This window comes from Culex quinquefasciatus, chromosome 2, assembly GCF_015732765.1.
Source record: "Culex quinquefasciatus strain JHB chromosome 2, VPISU_Cqui_1.0_pri_paternal, whole genome shotgun sequence".
Taxonomy (NCBI): domain Eukaryota; kingdom Metazoa; phylum Arthropoda; class Insecta; order Diptera; family Culicidae; genus Culex; species Culex quinquefasciatus.
This window is the reverse complement of record NC_051862.1, coordinates 5402949-5427512: the sequence shown is the minus strand read 5'-3', so window position 1 is coordinate 5427512 and position 24564 is coordinate 5402949. Positions and strand designations below refer to the sequence as shown.

At 32.0% G+C, this 24564-nt stretch overlaps 1 protein-coding gene across 4 annotated transcripts in view; it reads left to right on the top strand.

The window, feature by feature from the left end:
* LOC6051685 overlaps positions 1-24564 on the top strand; it is a 505391-nt gene that overhangs the window by 469801 nt on the left and 11026 nt on the right. For all 4 annotated transcript variants that reach the window (XM_038251263.1, XM_038251264.1, XM_038251265.1 and 1 more), the window contains 3 exons: positions 491-894; positions 6929-7006; positions 11714-11902. In XM_038251263.1, coding sequence (XP_038107191.1) covers positions 491-894; positions 6929-7006; positions 11714-11902 — 671 coding nt within the window. The remainder of the gene's footprint in view (positions 1-490; positions 895-6928; positions 7007-11713; positions 11903-24564) is intronic.

The following is a 24564-nucleotide window of genomic DNA, read 5'->3' as shown; positions in this document are numbered from 1 at the left end:
CAATTTAGAGGAGAGAGGGGGCAAAAAAAAATCGTTCAAACTCCCATTAAAAAGCTTGCGTACGACTGACTGCATTCAATAATAAATATCCGTGCCAAATTAGCATTGAAATGATTTCTCTTAGGCACGCTTTTGTCAAACGTCGCTCTGCGAGCTTTTCACGCGATTTGCTGTAGGAGGTGGTGGTGCTGGTGGGGTGGGAGGCAATTATTTAATTTCGAAGACTTGAAAGTGTTTGAGGGTGGGAGAGGTAGAAAATATGCTCAATTCATTAAAATTAATAACATCGAAAATAATTATGCGAGAAATCAAAGCGCACCATTATTTCGCGCCACGTCGCTGAAAACCGACATTTAATCCGATTTCGATGGTATTTTAGTGAAATTTGTGGAGCAATGGATGGGGGAGGGGCGTAATTTTCCCAATCATCAAACAGAGCGCGATTTTAGTGGCTTTATTTTTAAATGGTTTTCCGTGTGTTTCGTTTCAGCTCAATTTCGCCAAATTCAGCATTGGCAAGTTTGTGGCGGGAACCGGCGAAGGAGGAGGAGGAGGGGCCTTTCCGGGTGGTGGGGGCCATCATCAGCAGCAACCGCAGCACCACCGGGACCTGCCCCAGCCTCAGCACGAGGCCTGCCTGGAGGGCTTCATGACGATCCGGGAGCAGGGACTGCCGGATTTGAACGGACGGTGGTGTGGAACCGCTTCCGGCTACACGATCTACTACAGCGAAACCAAATCCGTCAACGTGACGCTCCGGTTGGACAAACTGGTCCAGACTGGGACCGGCGCCAGTTCCGGAGCGGGACCGGGGGGTGCTCCGAACGAGAGCCCCGGTGGACTCCAGTTTCGATTGATTTACAAATTTCTTCGCCACACCGACGCAAAACTAAGGTAAGAGAGTTAGTTCTTCTGTTAAACAACTTCCCTCCGAAATTACAACCAAAAATCACTTTTGTTCAGCTCGTTGATTGGTTGTTGGTCTAATTGCGAAAAACCCACTGATCCTGAACCCCATAAAAAGCTTTCAAAAGCAAACAATAAAAGCGCCGCACGGTGTTCAATTACGGAACAAAGCTCGCCCCCTCAGTCAGACCAGGCTACAGGGTTTGTATGGCTTGTTGGTGGAATTTGAGGTTGAAAAACAAGCTGCGAATGGAAATTGAAAATTCCATCCAGTAATAAACAATGAAATTTAGCTTTTACGACCTGGACCCTGTAATCGAGGTCGGGAATGGGACGGAGGGAGAGGGGAATGTAAGCTTCGCTTAGAGTTACGGAATTGAGGACTGGATGGAGCAGATCAACAGCTCAAATTGAGGTTGAAACGGGGTAGTTTAAATTAATGTTACAAAGTAATTGTTTTTGAATATTGTTTAGAATGATTAATTAAGTTTTGTAGAATTAAGTTTGTTATGAGGAATAAAACAATATTTGACCTTGACATCGTTTTCTTCTCCAACAAAATTGAATGATAAAATCAAAGGATAACTCATAAGTTAACACATACAAACAAACTGATTTTACACAAGATTTTACTTCCAAAAAGGTGTATCTCAGCAACGAAAGTCCTATCCACACAGTCAAAAACATAAAATTGCAGAACATTTTTTCAGCTTTCAGAAGTATTTCGAACAAAGGTGCTTTTCTTTATGAAATAATGAAAATGGCAAAACATTTTTTTCCAGGATGTTTACCTAAAATTTTATCTGACATAAAAAACATTGTATTTCATCAACCCATATGTTATTTGATTTTAGATTGCAAAATAAATTTAAAATTTGTTATGACCATTTATGGCATAATCTAGTATCAGATTTACACCATCCTGTGTAAAAATAAGTTTTTTTAGTCACTTTGCCATTTTGTGAATTTCACTTTTAGTTATTAAGTTAACCTTTTTTCTGAAGGGTCTTCACAATGAAAAAAACTTTTCTGAAGACCCAAACCAATCAGTAAATTACTTCTCAAGGTACAGATTTAATATAATCAATCAAAAACATTCCTATCTTGTAAGACCATCCCGCAAAATTGTATGAACGTTGAAAAAAATACAAACTCCGCATCAAAAATCCACCCTACTTTCAGGGCCGTCTGCGCAAAAATAGTCATTTCAAAAGCTTATGATTTTTCAGCAAAAAATCTTAAAAATATGGTGTCTTGGGGAAAATTGTTCAAACTTTCATGACTATTGCGCCTTAAACAGGTAAAACACTGAAATGGTTGGTTTTCTCCATAGATTTTGACGATTTTCCCAAACAAACTTCAAGCGATTAGAGGGAGGAGTTTTCGTGATCAGAATGAGCTCAAATTTGAAATTTAGCCTAGTGGTGGGTCAATTTTTGATTTCAGGGGGTAACCCCGAAAAAGCCCGGATTTGGACCACTCTACCTACCAGTCTGTGTGGGAAAAAACATGAGTGTTTCAATTTGGCTGTTATGATAACTTTAAAAAATTTCAATATAAAAAATCTTTCTGCGCAATTAGCGGAGTGGACAGAATTTGTAAATAATGCTTAATATGGCCATTGTAAATTTTATTTCAAGTTTTAATCCTCACTCTAATCTGTAAAATTCTAATTCAAAAAACAGCGGACAAAAAGTATTAAGTAATATTTGAATTTTCTTTGAAAACAGTTGTAAAAACGTTTTAAAATGCTAATTTATGTACTTTTTATTAAATTAATACATAGCAAGCTTTTAACAAAATTTTAATGTTAGGATAACAAAAAAAATATTTTGAGAAATAAATATTTGCAAATGTTTTCTAATAGCTAAACTGTACGTGTATGTATCACAAAATTGTATACAGTTTTGTGATACTGTTAACATATTTGTTTGAAGATTATGCTTGAAATTTGATTTTTTTTTTGCCTGAACCTCCCCCAAAGTTATGCAAGGAAAACGTGAGGCTTCTTAAGAAAACATGAACAAAGTTTTTGCTAATTTATTGATTAATTTGACCAAAACACATCGGAGCAGTTTTTTTTTTAATTATGTCAATTTTTTTCGATCTCACTAGGTTTTTGCCAAATTTTCCCTAGTTTTTGTTAAATTGCATTAAAACATTCTGGTACCAAACCAAAATGAAAATTAAATAGTTGCCAGGAACCAACCAATCAAACAAGATGTTAAATTGTTATTTCGGTTAGTAACATTAATTGAATGGAATTGAAATAAGTTATACCAAATACAGTTTTTTAATTAATGTATTTTTTTTATTTGAATGACATTTTGTCGATTCCTTAGGTCTAAAACATTTCTTGGCAACTTGGGTTTGGACAAAACATCACACCAAATGACGAAATCCAGTCTGCAAACCTCTAAAATCACCTTCTCCAAGCAAAGCAATGTGATTCCTGAGGTGACCAAATAAGTTATTTTGCATCATTTATTTTCTTTCATGCATGTTTCTATTAAAAAATAGCATTTTTGAAATATTTTGTTGAAGACATCTGAAAATTTCACAAAAGTTTCATTTTTGAAAATTGAAAGTTGAAAATGAGGCATTGTCAAGTTAAAATTGCAGGCTTACATTGTGACACTCAGATAAAATCATTTTCATCGGTTCGAATTCATTGTGAGGCTATATCTAAAAAAATAGTTGACTTAATTTTCAATGGGCCAGGGAGACATTTTAAGAGCGAGTCAACGAGCAAAGCATACCCATCTCGCATCGACCTCACCAATCTGCCTGAAATTTTCAGGGGTTGTTTGTACATATAAAACTAGCATCTGGCCAAAATATGAGCACTCTAGGTCAACGGGAAGTGGGGCAAATCGGGACACAAAGTTTGAAGGTTCAAAAACGTCAAAAATCGTAAAAGGCTGTAACTTGGGCAAAATTCAATTTAATTTCAAAATTCAAAATGCATCTGAAAGGGCTTAAAAAATGCAACAAAATGCAGGGTAGAAGCATTCCAATTGGTTGAATCTAAAGGGAGTTTTGGCATTTTAGTGAAAAAAATAGCACAATTTTCAAACTCAAATAAAAAAGTGTTCCATCCAGATATCAACTCGGTTCGACCTGCAGCTTGTAGGGGACATCTGGGACTACCATCTGAGACTGAGAACGCTTTGGGTAAGGCAGTTTAACACATCAAATAGATACTTTTACTTTTAGTGAATTTTTTGGCTGTAAATTTTTGCTCGGGGGACCCCTTAGATCCCATTTTCTGATGATAGTTTTATCATATTCGTGTTCCTGAGACAATTTCACAATAGAAACATGCATAAAAATGTTTATTTTCATCCATTTTAACCCTTTATAAAATTAAAGTTAAAAAAAATTGAGATGCTGCTTTTTTTCTGGTGTTATCTAGAATCCTTGGAAACGAACTTGATTTTCAATAAATGTGAATCGAAGATTTTTTTTAACTTTCATTTTTTAAAGGGTTAAAATGGATGAAAGTAACCTTTTTTATGCATGTTTCTATTGTGAAATTGTCTCAGAAACACGAATATGATAAAACTATCATCAGAAAATGGGATCTAAGGGGTCCCCCGAGCAAAAATTTACAACCAAAAAATTCACTAAAAGTAAAAGTGTCTATTCAATATGTTAAACTGCCTTACCCAAAGCGTTCTCAGTCTCAGATGGTAGTCCCAGATGTCCCCTACAAGCTGCAGGTCGAACCGAGTTGATATCTGGATGGAACACTTTTTTATTTGAGTTTGAAAATTGTGCTATTTTTTTCACTAAAATGCCAAAAACTCCCTTTAGATTCAACCAATTGGAATGCTTCTACCCTGCATTTTGTTGCATTTTTTAAGCCCTTTCAGATGCATTTTGAATTTTGAAATTAAATTGAATTTTGCCCAAGTTACAGCCTTTTCACGATTTTTGACGTTTTTGAACCTTCAAACTTTGTGTCCCGATTTGCCCCACTTCCCGTTGACCTAGAGTGCTCATATTTTAGCCAGATGCTAGTTTTATATGTACAAACAAACCCTGAAAATTTCAGGCAGATTGGTGAGGTCCAAACGACGTCCCATACAAAGGGGTATGCCCTGTTCGTGGACTCGCTCTTAAGGAAATCATCGCAAGTACTGGAAATTTTTTTTTGATATGTTTTACCTTTATAAAGTAATTTTTAATGCAAAAAAAAAAGAAAAGAAATTGAAAATTGATATTTTAAAGTAGCTAAACCTTAAAATAACATTTTATGAAAAAATAAATGTTAAGTACTTTTCAATTGTAAATTTAACTTTGTTATGAAAAGTGAGTTTTTTGAGTATTTTTTTGTACAGGTTTGATACATTTTCCAAAACGACGTTTTTTTTTCAAAAAAAAAAATCACTTAAACCAAATATTGCACTACCACTCAGTCCCCATAGGGACTTTAGGACTACAGTCCTTTAACACATATAACACATTTTGAAATTTAATTTGTATTTGAATTTATCATTCAGTGATTAAAAGTTAAATAAAAAAATATTATCATAACCTACACTTTTGCCAAAGACACCAAATCGATCAGAAGTCCCTCTTCAAGATTCAGATTTCAAAAATTTAAATACACATAAGGATGATAATCCCCCGTAATTGTAAAGAGACTTGTAAGGAAATGATAATTATGCAAAGAAAACTTCTTTTGACATAGGCCATGCATGGATAAAGTTTCATCCAAATCAAAATAATAAAATTGAAAAAAAACAAAGAGTTGCGAATTTGTAGCGTATTACTCAGGAAGCTCGTATGGAGAAAATAATGATGCAAATAAATTATTTGCATCTCATGATTTCTAATGATTTGATGAAATTTTCATCCACATAAAAATACAATGATTTGTAGAGAATCGTTCATCTGAAAAGCTCCAAATCGGTAGGAATCCATCTGAATGGAACTAAAAACATTTTGACTGACTTGGTCCAAATATCGGGGAAGAATTTTGTTCCAACGCATCGACGTGGAATCTGTAGAAAACTTTGAAAAAACAGTGACAAATATGAATTTATGTTATTGCAATTCCATATCACAACAAGGTTAGTTTGCCACTGTTATTTTCAAGTTGCAAAAATATCCACAGCCAGGAATCTATGAACTATTGCTGAGTAAACGATCCATTGGAGCAGCAGATTGGAATTGGAATATTCCCAGTATCTCGCTTGAATTGGCAAATTTCCCCCTTCAGTTTACTGCCCTTCTTCGAAAACTGTGGGTGTACATTGGAACCAACCTTTGAGTGTTTGCAGGTGTTAAATTTAGTTTATTGTTCTGTAAACATTTGCTTTTCGGTGAAGTGAAACAACACCAAAAAACTGTAAATGTAATATCAACATCATTATCAACTACATAATACTTGTGGGGACAGATATTCCTAGAATCATTATAACTGATACGTCAATATTTCTATGTTTGAACACTGTAATGAGTTCGCAGAAATTACCTGGTATATTCGCGTGAATTTCATTAAAATGTTGCACGAAATAAGTTCATTTCCACCGAAAACCTTTCATGAGATTCACCCTCAATCATTAGTGAAGCCACAGATGCTTATTACATGCCCTCAAAGCTTGGGGTGCATTCCCTTTCCCGCAATCACACGACAATGACGAAGCAAACGTAATTACTCATAATTTTAATGAGCTTGCCCGAAAGCTCCCCGCTATTTATCGTTGTCACACAAACCAACCCAGCCGGCGTTATCTGAAAGCCAACCTGGATTTCGTTTCCTTTGTGGCAAAACAAGCTTTTTTTTTGCTGTCCCAGAATCCAATCAACTCTGTGCCGCTGCGGTGAGCGCTTTTACACACCACACGCTGCCGCCGCTGCTGCTGGTTGTAATGAAATTTCGCCCTGGAAAATAAACTACCTCCATATCAATCACCTGTGGCGCAGCCATATTGTGGGAAGCTTTTGGTTTTTTTTTAATTTATTCTGGTTTTTTTTCTTCACTCTTTTTGATTCTTTTTTCCCTTTTTTGCAGGAACGACAACCGGATATGGAACGGTGACCTTGTTGCGGGGACGTACTGCAACAGAAATTTTTATGACTGCGACAAACGGTAAGTTTCGTTTCCGGCGTTTTGAGGTTTGGAGAGGGGTCTCCCTGGATTAGAATTGAAGAGAGAGCAAAAAAAGTTTTTTGGTAAGCTGCTGTGATAACCCAAATCCGGAGTGGGGCATCCTTTCGTTCAGTTGTCCACCGTTGCATAAATAATTACTCGATTTAGTTGACCCCACCCCCATCTCGACCAGTTCGAGGCAGTTCAGTTCATTGCATCTCAAACCCACCCACCGAAAGCCTGCATTAGACGAGAGCAATTTATCGTTTTAAATGCCAAATCAGCAGTGGTCAACCGGGGTGTGTGTTTTGGGGAGTGACCGGGTCAGGACCGAGCAGCGGTTGACACACGCTAATATTGTTGCAGAAAACGGGCCAGCCAAGTGCCATGTGTGATGGTCCACAGCTATTCGGAGGAGAGGTCCACGATGGTAATCCATCAGGGTTCGGGATAGTTTGAACGACACCGACGACCCAGACCAGATCGACACACCAACCAGGCTACAACCAGGCAACGTGTCGAACTAGATTTGTCACGGCTATCGCTTCGGGGATGCGGTGACCCTTGGAGCGTCATGAAAATTAATTCCCTAAAACTGAAGATTGTAATCCGATGACTGTTGATGATGTTTTAAAATCCATTTTAATTTTCAATTTTATTAGGATTTAATTTGGCAAAACAAAAACAAACCACAAGAAAAAAAACTTTGAATTTAGATCATCTTGGTTAGGTTTCAAGAAATAGAAACAGGAAAATTGAAGTTTTCGAAGTCTCACCCAAACAGTCCACCATTTTCTAAAGTTGATATCTCAGCAACTAATGGTTCGATTTTCAATATGAAATGTTCGTGAAATTTTTCGATCTTTTCGAAAAAAATATTTTAAAAATTTGTAAATCAAGACTAGCATTTTAAATGGGAGTAATATTTATTGTTTGGCCCTTGGCCACTATGGTCACTCATGGTCACTATTTTTAAAAATGAAAAAAAACTGCAAATATTTCACTGAAATCAAACATTCGGTGGCTATATCTTGCCTTTTATCAAAAAATCTGTTAAGAACTTTTCGATTGGAAATTTAATTTTACATTAAAAAAATTCGATATTTTTTTTGCATGAAATTTTGATTTTTTTAAACATCACTATTTTTTCAAAAATTCATAACTCGGCGGCAGATTTTTTGAGCATGTTTCTCTATAGCTCAAAAGTTGCGGATTTTTGTCCCCTAAAACATATCAAAAAATCTCGAAAATAAAAAAAAATACGTATTTTGGGAAATTGAGTTTTTGTGAAAAAAGCTGATTAAAAAATCTTCAATTTTTTTGTGTGCCTATTTTTTTTCTCAATAGTCCTAAACAATATCTGCAACTTTTCCGAAGACATTGTTCAGAAAATTCACTCAAAAGTTACAGCTGTTTGAATATTTACATACCATTTTTGTATGGACAGTAGCCAAAATTGTATGGAGACTTGTATGGATGAACCAATCACACAAAATAGTTTATTTGGTCATAGGGAAGGCCCCCACAAAGTTTGAGCCAAATCAAAAAATACAAATAAAATCCATTTCCGGTTTTGGTAGAGAATTGTTCAATACTGCTAAAAGTTTTTTTTTCGACAAAATAAAAACATTTCACCAATAGGTGATGATGGAATAAATTACTACAAAAAAATAAAACGAATGAACATAGGTTGAAGGCTTGTAAGTTCTCACGGCAAAATTAAAAAAATCGCGTTATGCCAATTGCAAAACATGGAAATTTCACGGTACTCAAAAAGCTACTTAATATGAACGCAAAAATCATTGCAAAAGTTACCAGTTCTTCCAAATACCTAACATAACCCTTTTGACAAAAATATTGATTGAAAAAAAAAAAATGTTTACAATTCAATTTTGTGATTTTTTCAATATTTTTCATTACCTGAATTTACGATTCAATTATTCTTATTTTACTGAAATTTTAAAAATTTAACATAAATATCTCCAAAACAAAGAACATGATAAACAACAGATTCAGTTAGTATTCAAGCCAATATTTTTTTTGTGTCTCAAAAAAGTTTTTAAATGATTCCGTTTATAGCAGTTTTTAACATAATTCCATAAATAATTCCATTTTCCACGAAAATTTTAGACTCTTTGTTTACTCTTCGACATTGACATATTAACATTTTTTTTTTGCTTTAAATATCTGCAGTTTTCGTTACTGCAAGGTTTTATAAATTGCACAAATTAACAACAAATTATCATGCGGGCATGTTTGTAAAAATTAAAAAAGAACTCAGGCACATGCTGAAAAGAATGTTAATTATTTCAAGTTTTTCTCTGTTTGACAATGTTAAAAACCCAATAAAAATTATTTTCCATGATACTTAATAAACTTTCAAATAAAACTTATGGATTTGGTCTGAGCAAAGACAAATTATTTTTCAATAAACTCACCGACTTAAATAAAATAAGGCCAATGCTTATTTTATTTCTAGCTTTTGACCCCTTCCTTTCTTCAACATATTCGCCATTTATCTAGAAACACTCAAAAATATAATCTTTTTATGTTAAATTCAATAGAAATGTTTCAAATAATGCAAAACTCACAGAAATGTGTAACTAATCATTTTACAAAAAGTTGTTTGTTTTTTGTAAAGTGATAAGTTCACGTTTGAATAAGGTCGTTGCAAACATTTATCTAAGTTACAGCGAAATTGTTAGCTAAAATCGTATCATTACTCACTCAAACCCAGAAAAAATGCTAGAAAAAGATATTTACAAAAAAAAATCTTGAAGCCTGCTTTTTTTTTATTTTTGATTAATTTCATTCTTGGAAGAAGCATGCAAAAGATTCTCTGTAAGTCTACGAAGCTTTAAATATGTTCCAATCGAGAGTTTTGTATTTTTTTGGATTTAAAAAAAAATGTGATTTTTTAAATAGAATAGAAACAGTTTTTAAAAATATTATTTAGAAATTTTGAATTTCTTCAAATCACGAGTTTACTGTTCATATGTTCACTTAACCTACTACTGCCCAAATTTTTTTTCGACAATTTTTATTTTTCCCGTGTTCAGGAGGTCATTTTGAGCAACTTTTGTTCTACGAAAAACTTTACTTCTCTTGTTTTATGTTTTTCTTGTTTAATTTTTAGTATTTTAATTTGCATTTATCTTGTTTATTTTATGTTTGTTTTTGGTAGTATTTGGCCTACTCTACCACCTCCTATCATTACATTTTGTCTACCTAATTTTTTCATGTTTTCACATTAACTTTTTCAATTTTTTGCATGTTTTTCACATTTTCTGCTATAAAATGGAACCATTATCATTTAAATTGTAAATAAATGCGTAGAGGCATAGTCTGGGGCACTAGAAAAATTAATGCATACTTCTTTTCACTTAAAAAACACAAGTAAAAAACACACCCCTAAAAAAATAAATTTTTAAAAACATTGGCAAGATCACATAAAACAAGGCAAACTTCCAACCCAAAAATTTTCCAAAATTTTAAAAGTTCTTCTTTCCAATGCTTTTTAAAGATCAAAAATAGGTTGAAAATGGATTTTTGACAATTTTTTAAATCGAAGCCCGTCTAAAGGCGAGGTTGGGTTGTAGAGGATTAACTTTGAGCAGCTCTAGAAGAATCTTTTGACATACCTTTGTAAGTTTCTAACATTTTAAGATATTTACAGCAAATTTATAATTTTTGCGAGATAAATCGTGAGAGGTTACATAATATTGATGTTTTAAATTAAGTTAAGTGTTTTCAAATGTTCCCCTCAACAAGATCTTAAAAAGGAGCAAGGGATGAAAACTTTCAATAGTCTGCTAAAAATATGTCAAAAATCAAGAACGCCCCCTTTTTATTTTGGGAATGTTCTTTTTATATTTGTTAAAAAGAAAATAATTTAGGAAATAAGTCAATCTAATTTTTTTCTGCTTCCTAATGATGCTATTAATTACTTTTTAGGATTTATACATTTCAATTGATTTCATTGAGTCTTATCTTTTGGTTTTCAAATCTCCAATAATTTTTTTTAAGAATATCATGTTTTATTTTTTAAATGAAGATTTTTCCCCAGTTTCGACATTTAACCATCTATTATTCAAAGATACCAAGGGTTACAACAGCTCTGCCTACACCACACCCAGATGGAATGAACAGAAAATGCTCAATCACCGATGCGGCCAGCCAGCTTTTCATACCACGCACCAAGCAATGTCCAAAAATCCGGCTCGCATCAGGTCGTCGTCGTCGTCGTTCAGATTGTGTGTGTCCCTAATAAATTAACCAAATTCGTTTGCCATCAAAACTGTCCTGTAGTTAGTTCCACTCTGGGAATCTAGACCTATCGTTGCACAGTGATGCAATTGATTAAGGTTTTGATTCGATTTTTGGGATGCAATTGTTGGCAGCACTGTTTTTTAACCTCCTATATATGTATTTTCTACAAAAATGTAAATTTTCAGCTTTTAGTTTTTTTAATATGTTAAAGGACCCACTGTCCCCTGCGATTCTAAACAACATTCATCGTCTCCCTTCAAAACTAAGCCACCCCCTCCCGCTGCCAGTGCAGTGTTGCCAGTCCATTCTAATGAAAAATCGATTCCCATCTCGTACTCATCACCATCATCATCATCACGGCCCGAGTCGTTTCGGTTTCGGTTTTTGGCCCCAGGACTAACAAATCTCTGCTCTGCGTTCTTCTCCTTTCGTCCACAGGATCTGCCGGATACGATCGCCCAACTACCCGGGCGTTTATCCACGCAATTTAACATGTAAATATTATATTAATCATCGGACACCGCCGAGCGGGCTGCACGCGATGATCGTCCTGCGCCAGCCAGATGGACATAAATTAAACATCAAGGAGCAGGCCACCCACCACGAGGCGAACAATAGGATTTTAAGGTAATTTATAATGCAAGGGATTTTGCGGGGGTGCGGTGTTTTTTGAGGGGCCCGGAGAGATATATTTTTGGATGATGTGCGCTGTAGGAGTGTGGGTGTGTTTGTGTATTTGAGTGAATTTAGTGTGGGAACATTTTCAGCACTTTGGGTGACGAGGACATTTGGTCAACGCAACGCAATACGGTTCAAAGTTTCACTGGAAGGGGACCGATAACAGGATTGATGGCCTGGCACGATGACACATAGACACTGTGAGAGTGACCCAATCGTTGGAATAGTTGATTTACTAATAATCTCGAAAAAAAACTTTTAATGTATTTGAATACCATAAATTAAAGGTTTTTTGCTCTGTTTTCGGAGTTTATAACCGTAGAAAATAAACTTAGATAACAATAATAGACTCAATTTACTTAAAATTTATTTGCAAAACTGAAGAACTTTAAATCAAATTATTGAAGATGGCAAAATGTTATCCGTTTTTTTTTTTTTGGAGCATATTTTGAGAAAATTATGCAAAAACAACAAACAATGCAAATTTGACACTTTTTTAACGTTTTCTCAAGTTTTCTTAAGCTGTAACATATCAAAACAAATATTTTATTTCTTTTTCTTGTCTTAGAAAACATTTTTTCGGACTTTTTCAAAAATAAGAACGCAGATCTTCAAAATGAAATTATATTGGGATAGTTCTTAGTTTTGTTTTATAGCAAATCAAGATCAAGTATTCCAAAATCTTTTCTACACTGTTCAAATTCTTTAAACTGCAAAAAAAGAGAAAAATGTTAAAGAGAGCCTTGGGCCACTGTGGCCATTTGATTGTTTGGGAATTGCAAAACGAATAATATTAAAAGCGTTCAAAATCTATCATTTTTAAAAATGTGAAGCACGATTTAGACATTCCCAGATAAATCTGGAAATGCTAGATTTTCCAAGTGTCCGACAGATTAAAGATTAACCTCTATCTGTCACAGATATTGACAGATTCTGTCGGTTTATTATTAGTAGGCGATTTTGATTTCATTTCTAAGAAAATTAATGTGTCAATCACAAAAATTGGTTATAAAGGTTATGTTTCAAGAAGTGTTATATTTTTACAGGGCAAATATGCTTCAAGTATAAAAATTTATTCAATTTCAAAAGTTTTAAACAAAATTGTTACCGTCTTCCCATTTGTCACTGGTACATTTTTCTTTGACGGATTTTTTTGTCAGCATATAGCCAGATCTTTTACAATCTCGCCTGGCAACCCTGATACTCACATTTAATTGTCTTGTCCTGCTGATGCTGATTTTGTTTTTTGTAGTATTTAAGTTTGTTTGTTCTTTCTAACAAATCTATTGTTCCACGTGAAATTTTTAAATTGGAGATTCTGGGCTAATTTGAACACCCTTTGAAAATTGTCTTGGCACAGGCTTTCAGGTCATGTTGGATGAAAAAAAAAAAACGATTAGAATCGATTGAAAACCTCATTTTTATCGAAAAAGGTGCAAATTTAATCCCACAAAATTGTATAGACACCATTATTGTGTATAGTGGACATTATGTGCAGGGGTAAATTAGGCACACCATTTAGGGACAATTTGGATATATTTTTTGAGATACTTTGAAGGATGAATTGTACATTTTATTTAAAGAGCATTATAATCACTGTTGAACTAGATTTTGAGTTTTGGCTCAATTATATTTTATTTGATGATTGATTTCTGCTCAAAGTAACTAAACCTTTGATAATAAAAAGAATTTTTTGATAAAATAACATTTTTATACGATGATAAAGTATGTTCTAGCTAATTTATAGATTAAATGATTCAAACGATTGTTTTACTTTCATTGTAAATCAAGCTTATGCTTAGCTTAAGTAATAAATGAAAAGCTAAAATTAATCAATCTTCAAGAAAGTTCAAAGGCAGGTCTACAAACTGTGTAATCAATCTGAAAAGATACATTAATCAGTTTAAATTTTGTAGTCTTTTAATGTTCTGCATTTGCCATTTCTATATAATGTAGAAATTCATTTTATCAATTGTGGATAAAAAAATTTGATAAAAAAGAATATTTTGAACATTTTATTGCTATTTTAATTTTTTAATTGGAAAACTAAAAAAAACTATTTTTTCGCCAAATAGGTGGCGTCAAAATTTAACTTCATGGAATGTTTTACCTAAAATTGAGAATTTTGGTGAATGAAAGAGAAATTGAACAATTTATATATCAATCAATAATATCTCAGACATTTGCTCTCGAAGTTCTACTTAGCAAGGATGAGTCTCAAATTATGTTTTTTGTTTAATTTTTTCTGGAGGAATATAATTGATCAATAATTTAGAAAACGAATATAGAGTGATGTCCAAGCCAAAACCTATCCCAATTTCTAGTTAAAAATGCAAAACAAAAAATGTCGAATTTGTTGACTTCTAGCATCAAAAGTATTTTTTTTAAATTCCTGAAAATATTCAGAATAATCCAAAACTTCTTGGAATTGCGCACAATTACTGAAAATTACTTGACATTACTTGGGATTACGGCCTAGCTGTCAGCAAATAAATTATCGTTAGTGTCGTAGTATCGTTGTTGTCCCCGCTTTAAACAAAAATGGACGAGCGAATGATAACTCCAACAGCAATACAACAATTGTCCTAAACTTATTCAAAAGTTATATTTAATAAGGTACCCATAAACCACGTGGACACATTTTTTTCAAATCTCATACCCCTCCCTCCCCGCCTCGTGGACAACTTCCATGCAAAACAATCTTTTTTGTATGGAGCGTGGACAATAGAATCCCCCTCCTCTTTAAGGTATTCACGTGGTTTATGAATGGTCCCAATAGTTGTCTGGTCTTTTTATTTTCATTAAAAAAGATAGAAAGATGAACTTTTTGTTTCAAAATAGGAAATGAAATCAAATCACTTCTTACATCAGGCATGTAGGAAAAACTCGATTTACTGTGAAGTGTAAATGGGAGTGTATGAGACTTCGGTAATCAAATCGCAAACAAAAATAAAATTTCTCTTTTAGTTTTAATTGTTTTTTTTAAACATCAAATTCGAGATCTGCGACCCCATTTTATTCAAATTTGTTTCATTGATTGCCTGTTAATTTTTTTTTTTTCAATATTGCATCATCGCCATTTTGGCCGCCATATTGGATTTAAAAATTCAAAATCGATCAAGTGTAGTTTAAGGGTCAAACTAAAATTCAACACTCAAAAATAAGATAACGAATTACACAATATTTTTTCATGATTCGATTATTCGAAGTTTCAATTATCTGAAAGTGAAATTTGGCCAAGGCCTTCAGATAATCAAGTGTGGACAGTATTACTTAATTATGGATAAGTTACCGTCTGATACGATGCTTAACCCCCTTTTTCAGCGAGAGTTCAGTTATAGTTCGCATTTTTAAAATCTATAGGGCAAACAAATAAAATTAAAATCAACTTAATAATTTTCACTTACTTGGGCGCTAAGACAAACACGATCGAATTAAACTCTGCGGTAATAATTAAAGCTCATTACAGGTCCCACTCCACACTTCCTTTGAAACTCTTCCCCATCAAACCTCATTAGCGCTTTCTGATCCCGTTCAAGCTTGTGTCGAGGTCCATAGATTTTGCAACCCAGCGCCAAAGTAATTCCCCGGATAGTGCTCGTTTACACAGGCACGCGGCGGCAGTGTGCTAATAATGGCATGCGGCTGTTGAAATTGCTTCATCCTGCTTATTAATACAAATTGCCCACGGCGGCGGTGGTCCGTGGTTCACGTGTTACATCCTCGGAGCTCCCATCACGCGGAGGGGTTTCGTGCCTCCACCGCCAATAGTCGTCCATTTTCCCGCAATTATCGATTCTTCCTCCCCTCAATGTGATGTGGTGATCCTCTTGGATCTAATTGTGGGCAGTTCCTTGTATGGGATGAGGTGCAGCAACAAGCTCCTCAAAGGGATATCGTCCTGCAGCGAACATGTAGAGCGAGTTAATAGAACGTGGAATTTATCGCCATGGATGCCTCTCGAAACGGTGTTTCAAGCAGCAGCATAGACTTGACCCTTCAGAGGCCTACCAGATTCTGAAATATGTCTTGTTTATTCAAAATTTATCATTTATTTAACAATTTTAATATTATATTTTAATCAATTCCAACAGCCGATAAATAAGGGATAAAGTTAAGGATAAAAACAATGTCCCCGAAAGGGTTCATCCTGTTATGCTGTGGCTTCCCAACCCCCCAACCCAGTTAAGGAGGCTGTTGATGGTGCTTTCGCCGTGTGTTTGGTGTATGATGCCAGTTATGGCAAATCACGACGATAAATATTTGTCTTGGCTCCCACTTCTATGCTATCGCCCCCATCCCATTTCTACGAGCCACACGAATCTTCGAAGAATATCGTATACGACCTTGTTTGTGTGTGCATTGACGGATGGTGATGATGATTGTGGAGGAGGACAGGAGGTCGGAGACGTTGTTAATGAGTAGAGGCTTAAATAGATTTATCGTATTTCCGGTAGTAAACAGGCGAATTTGGGTGAGTTTCAGTGGTAGAGCAGAGCTTTTTCGGAACTATCGAAATTTGTTTGCTTTTTATATTGAAATTGTGCTACTTGAATCGTGAATTGACAAAATTGACAAAATTGACAAAATTGACAAAATTGACAAAATTGACAAAATTGACAAAATTGACAAAATTGACAAAATTGACAAAATTGACAAAATTGACAAAATTGACAAAATTGACAAAATTGACAAAATTGACAAAATTGACAAAATTGACAAAATTGACAAAATTGACAAAATTGACAAAATTGACAAAATTGACAAAATTGACAAAATTGACAAAATTGACAAAATTGACAAAATTGACAAAATTGACAAAATTGACAAAATTGACAAAATTGACAAAATTGACAAAATTGACAAAATTGACAAAATTGACAAAATTGACAAAATTGACAAAATTGACAAAATTGACAAAATTGACAAAGTTGACAAAATTGACAAAATTGACAAAATTGACAAAATTGACAAAATTGACAAAATTGACAAAATTGACAAAATTGACAAAATTGACAAAATTGACAAAATTGACAAAATTGACAAAATTGACAAAATTGACAAAATTGACAAAATTGACAAAATTGACAAAATTGACAAAATTGACAAAATTGACAAAATTGACAAAATTGACAAAATTGACAAAATTGACAAAATTGACAAAATTGACAAAATTGACAAAATTGACAAAATTGACAAAATTGACAAAATTGACAAAATTGACAAAATTGACAAAATTGACAAAATTGACAAAATTGACAAAATTGACAAAATTGACAAAATTGACAAAATTGACAAAATTGACAAAATTGACAAAATTGACAAAATTGACAAAATTGACAAAATTGACAAAATTGACAAAATTGACAAAATTGACAAAATTGACAAAATTGACAAAATTGACAAAATTGACAAAATTGACAAAATTGACAAAATTGACAAAATTGACAAAATTGACAAAATTGACAAAATTGACAAAATTGACAAAATTGACAAAATTGACAAAATTGACAAAATTGACAAAATTGACAAAATTGACAAAATTGACAAAATTGACAAAATTGACAAAATTGACAAAATTGACAAAATTGACAAAATTGACAAAATTGACAAAATTGACAAAATTGACAAAATTGACAAAATTGACAAAATTGACAAAATTGACAAAATTGACAAAATTGACAAAATTGACAAAATTGACAAAATTGACAAAATTGACAAAATTGACAAAATTGACAAAATTGACAAAATTGACAAAATTGACAAAATTGACAAAATTGACAAAATTGACAAAATTGACAAAATTGACAAAATTGACAAAATTGACAAAATTGACAAAATTGACAAAATTGACAAAATTGACAAAATTGACAAAATTGACAAAATTGACAAAATTGACAAAATTGACAAAATTGACAAAATTGACAAAATTGACAAAATTGACAAAATTGACAAAATTGACAAAATTGACAAAATTGACAAAATTGACAAAATTGACAAAATTGACAAAATTGACAAAATTGACAAAATTGACAAAATTGACAAAATTGACAAAATTGACAAAATTGACAAAATTGACAAAATTGACAAAATTGACAAAATTGACAAAATTGACAAAATTGACAAAATTGACAAAATTGACAAAATTGACAAAATTGACAAAATTGACAAAATTGACAAAATTGACAAAATTGACAAAATTGACAAAATTGACAAAATTGACAAAATTGACAAAATTGACAAAATTGACAAAATTGACAAAATTGACAAAATTGACAAAATTGACAAAATTGACAAAATTGACAAAATTGACAAAATTGACAAAATTGACAAAATTGACAAAATTGACAAAATTGACAAAATTGACAAAATTGACAAAATTGACAAAATTGACAAAATTGACAAAATTGACAAAATTGACAAAATTGACAAAATTGACAAAATTGACAAAATTGAAAAAAATTGACAAAATTGACAAAATTGACAAAATTGACAAAATTGACAAAATTGACAAAATTGACAAAATTGACAAAATTGACAAAATTGACAAAATTGACAAAATTGACAAAATTGACAAAATTGACAAAATTGACAAAATTGACAAAATTGACAAAATTGACAAAATTGACAAAATTGACAAAATTGACAAAATTGACAAAATTGACAAAATTGACAAAATTGACAAAATTGACAAAATTGACAAAATTGACAAAATTGACAAAATTGACAAAATTGACAAAATTGACAAAATTGACAAAATTGACAAAATTGACAAAATTGACAAAATTGACAAAATTGACAAAATTGACAAAATTGACAAAATTGACAAAATTGACAAAATTGACAAAATTGACAAAATTGACAAAATTGACAAAATTGACAAAATTGACAAAATTGACAAAATTGACAAAATTGACAAAATTGACAAAATTGACAAAATTGACAAAATTGACAAAATTGACAAAATTGACAAAATTGACAAAATTGACAAAATTGACAAAATTGACAAAATTGACAAAATTGACAAAATTGACAAAATTGACAAAATTGACAAAATTGACAAAATTGACAAAATTGACAAAATTGACAAAATTGACAAAATTGACAAAATTGACAAAATTGACAAAATTGACAAAATTGACAAAATTGACAAAATTGACAAAATTGACAAAATTGACAAAATTGACAAAATTGACAAAATTGACAAAATTGACAAAATTGACAAAATTGACAAAATTGACAAAATTGACAAAATTGACAAAATTGACAAAATTGACAAAATTGACAAAATTGACAAAATTGACAAAATTGACAAAATTGACAAAATTGACAAAATTGACAAAATTGACAAAATTGACAAAATTGACAAAATTGACAAAATTGACAAAATTGACAAAATTGACAAAATTGACAAAATTGACAAAATTGACAAAATTGACAAAATTGACAAAATTGACAAAATTGACAAAATTGACAAAATTGACAAAATTGACAAAATTGACAAAATTGACAAAATTGACAAAATTGACAAAATTGACAAAATTGACAAAATTGACAAAATTGACAAAATTGACAAAATTGACAAAATTGACAAAATTGACAAAATTGACAAAATTGACAAAATTGACAAAATTGACAAAATTGACAAAATTGACAAAATTGACAAAATTGACAAAATTGACAAAATTGACAAAATTGACAAAATTGACAAAATTGACAAAATTGACAAAATTGACAAAATTGACAAAATTGACAAAATTGACAAAATTGACAAAATTGACAAAATTGACAAAATTGACAAAATTTGACAAAATTGACAAAATTGACAAAATTGACAAAATTGACAAAATTGACAAAATTGACAAAATTTGACAAAATTGACAAAATTGACAAAATTGACAAAATTGACAAAATTGACAAAATTGACAAAATTGACAAAATTGACAAAATTGACAAAATTGACAAAATTGACAAAATTGACAAAATTGACAAAATTGACAAAATTGACAAAATTGACAAAATTGACAAAATTGACAAAATTGACAAAATTGACAAAATTGACAAAATCGACAAAATTGACAAAATTGACAAAATTGACAAAATTGACAAAATTGACAAAATTGACAAAATTGACAAAATTAACAAAATTGACAAAATTGACAAAATTGACAAAATTGACAAAATTGACAAAATTGACAAAATTGACAAAATTGACAAAATTGACAAAATTGACAAAATTGACAAAATTGACAAAATTGACAAAATTGACAAAATTGACAAAATTGACAAAATTGACAAAATTGACAAAATTGACAAAATTGACAAAATTGACAAAATTGACAAAATTGACAAAATTGACAAAATTGACAAAATTGACAAAATTGACAAAATTGACAAAATTGACAAAATTGACAAAATTGACAAAATTGACAAAATTGACAAAATTGACAAAATTGACAAAATTGACAAAATTGACAAAATTGACAAAATTGACAAAATTGACAAAATTGACAAAATTTACAAAATTTACAAAATTTACAAAATTGACAAAATTTACAAAATTGACAAAATTGACAAAATTGACAAAATTGACAAAATTGACAAAATTGACAAAATTGACAAAATTGACAAAATTTACAAAATTTACAAAATTTACAAAATTGACAAAATTGACAAAATTGACAAAATTGACAAAATTGACAAAATTGACAAAATTTACAAAATTTACAAAATTTACAAAATTTACAAAATTACAAAATTTACAAAATTTACAAAATTTACAAAATTTACAAAATTTACAAAGTTTACAAAATTTACAAAATTTACAAAATTTACAAAATTTACAAAATTTACAAAATTCACAAAATTTACAAAATTTACAAAATTTACAAAATTTACAAAATTTACAAAATTTACAAAATTTACAAAATTTACAAAATTTACAAAATTTACAAAATTTACAAAATTTACAAAATTTACAAAATCTACAAAATTTACAAAATTTACAAAATTTACAAAATTTACAAAATTTACAAAATTTACAAAATTTACAAAATTTACAAAATTTACAAAATTTACAAAATTTACAAAATTTACAAAATTTACAAAATTTACAAAATTTACAAAATTAACAAAATTTACAAAATTTACAAAATTTACAAAATTTACAAAATTGACAAAATTGACAAAATTGACAAAATTGACAAAATTGACAAAATTGACAAAATTGACAAAATTGACAAAATTGACAAAATTGACAAAATTGACAAAAATTTTATTATATTTTATATTATTTGTATATTTCATCAAAAGCTAAATAAAAAATACTTTTTGCAATTCAGAAACGCAGCCAAATATCAAGAAACTAAATTTTATGCTTGAATTCTTTAAAAAATGAAATGCTTCGTGCGAACTATGCTGGATATGAACAATATTTTTCGTGATATTACTTAGGATATCAACTGGGATGTCATTGATTAACTTTAAATTTTCAAAAAAAACCATTATCCCACAGATTTCAAGCTACATTTTTGGATAAAAAAATACCGATTTAAATTATGTAGATTTCAGAAGGGTACCTTTCAAAATTGTGAGGAAGTTCAAGTTCAACAAGCAATTTGCTGAGCACAAATTCGAAAATTATATTCACAATCAATTTAAGATCACACTCCGGTCCAAAGATGCTGACACCACACCATCAGCAATCATCAAAATGGCACAAAACTAACAACCCGATCTCCCCCTTCTCGATTCTCATTTCCAACGTGGGGGGAAAAATACCCCAACCACTCCACCCAACAAGACAACCCCCAGCTTCCTTTTGCTTGCTTCTCATTAGTGCAAATCATGCTTTTGGCATGTCCCCGGCAGATTGCAAAACGAGAGCACATCTCGCGCGCCTCGGTTGATGATTTGGCCCCGCTGCTGATGCTGCAGTGCTGCCAGTTGCACCCAACTGACTGTGACTGCACGCTGGTGACTGCCGTGACTGTGGTGCATCCTAACCCCAGGTCGTATGTTACGGTTTTTTCCCCATCTCCGATCGCCCCGTAGAGACAAGCTGCGAGAGTCGTAATAATTCGTTGTCATTTAATTTAGTAAATTGCAATTGCTTCCGCACGGTGTGTGCGTGTTTGTGCATCGTTGGAGGAGCTTCAGTAGCTTTCTAAGGTCGCGGGCGCGGAGGGTACAAACCCACCAAATTGTTGTTAAAAATATTTAAACGAAACTCACAAACTTATGGCATCGGAAAAATTAAATTTAAAAAAAATCCTAAATTTGGTCAACATTTTCCCCAACCAACCCCACCGTGTTCGTTGTTCCGTTGGTTGGTTAGCTGGTTAGTGGGTTCCATTTCGAACGTGGTGGCATTCACTCTATGCAGCCAAAGTAGCACACCATAACAGCATCCACTCTCTCTCGTCAGATGTCCTGCTTGCCTCAGAACTCAGCTGATGCTGTGCAAAAGGCGGTTTTCCATTTGTGTACTTTGGTGTTGGTGCTGGTGGCTGTCCTGGATTGCATCGAAATGAGCGAGGAGACCTGCTTACTTTTTGGCGGTGCAGTTGCATTTGCAGTTGACGATGCCATCTGGCAAAAGGGGTTGAGATGTTTGCTTCTTTTTGGAGCAGGGGTTGCGGGTTCGAAGGGTTGCACCCAGGACGTGTGTCTAATTACGTCGTTGATGGCAGACGCTGAGACGAGGAACGCAGCTCATTTGCGATGTTTTCTTTGGCCCCCCAAACACACACCAGGAAAAGATCCCACAAACACTCGACACTCGACCCGATCTGCTGCAAAAGTGCAAATATTAACAAATTTAATTATAATTAATTTGAAACCATGCTCTGATTGCGGGACGGGTGCTGCTGACGAGGTGGTTTCTTTGCGGCGGAGCAATACTCAATATCGCTCAGATTTACTTCTTTTTTGTATTCTGGAATCTAATAATTTCATTAATTAAGTTACACGTGTAATGTAATCTTGATCCATGGGATAAATTACAATATTGTTATCTCAGATATCAATAATGAAATAATTGCCGGAAGCATACAAATTTCTTAGGATTTACAGGGTTTTTACAGTTATAATGAAAAATCGACACGACGATTTAATTTGAAAACTTTAAGAAATGTTTGTCTTGGGTGTTTTTTTTACAAAACTCCTTAAACATTTTTACTTGAATAAAAATATTTTTTTAAGCATTGCTTATCTCAGTAATTTTTGATTGGCAATTTATTTTTTTAGATTTCAATTCCATACCCTTAATGCTATATCTCAAAGATCTGATAGCCCTGTGTCAAAATAAACTGCAGGATGACCACTAAAATCGATAAATCGGGAAAGTCGGGAAAAATTCGGGAGTTCTCCAAAATCCGTAAAAATCGAAAAAGAGTCTTGAGTTTGTAATTCTTGTTAAAAAGTCGGGAAAAGTCGGGAATCTCAAGCATACCTGTTTGAAAACTTTTTTCTAACACTTGAATAATTTTGTAATATTTTGTACGATTTTCATATTAAATTAACTCAATTTTTTCATTAGTAAATTACTGCAAAATTGGAGGTTTCTTTCATTATTTCAATGTCATTATCAATTATTTTGATAATTAAAAGTCTATTAACGACATTAAAATATTGAAATTGCGAAAAACTATTCCAAGAAATTTTGATTAATGATATTTCGAAATTTAAAAAAAAAAATGTCTCTTCAATCATTTCGAACAAAATATGTGGTGAAACAAAGAGTCTTATCAAACTGAATTTTTCATATAAAAAATAAATCAGTTTACTGGCAATAAGATCAATCAACATTAATGCAAAAATTGATTATCAAAATTTACCAATTATAAAAGGCAACCTGGTAACAATATGTTTTCAAACGAATTCCTATATTTTTTCCAAGCTGTTATTGAGCGTTCGATTTATTTTCAAGTACTTATTGATTATTTTTCTACCCTAAATCAAAATATTGAGTGCTTCCATTTTTGAAGTATTTTACATGAATTTTTAGTTTTTTTTTTTTTTTTTTTTTTGAATTAAATATACTTTATTGAATCTTTCTTATAATAATTACATTTGGTTTACATAATAAGTGGTCAGCTGTGGCTCTTCAGCTTTAGTTTGCTTTTCGTGATTTAAACACTGTTCATTTTTATAACTTTAAAAGTATATGATTTATCATTTTTGTAACACTAGGTACAATGAGGAAAAAAAAAATGTTAAGAAAACATAACCTAACCTAAAACTAACTTAATCTTACCATAAACTAAACCAATCCTTGAATCAAGGGGTATTCAGATATAGCACATTTTTCCCTGAATTTCAAACATTTTTCTTGAATCTTCTGATCCAACATTTTTACTTCTGCTAATTCATGAACCTCACTTGATCTTGTCCAGCCAGGAACATTCAAAACCATTTTGAGTACCTTGTTTTGGACACGCTGGAGCTTCAATTTATGAGTTCTAGCGCAACACTCCCAAACAGGTACTGCATACTCAATAACGGGGTAAATTATTTGTTTGTAAACTGCTAACTTATTTTTCAAAGATAGCTTTGATTTTCTGTTAATTAAAGGATACAAACACCTGATGAGAATGCTGCACTTGTTCAAT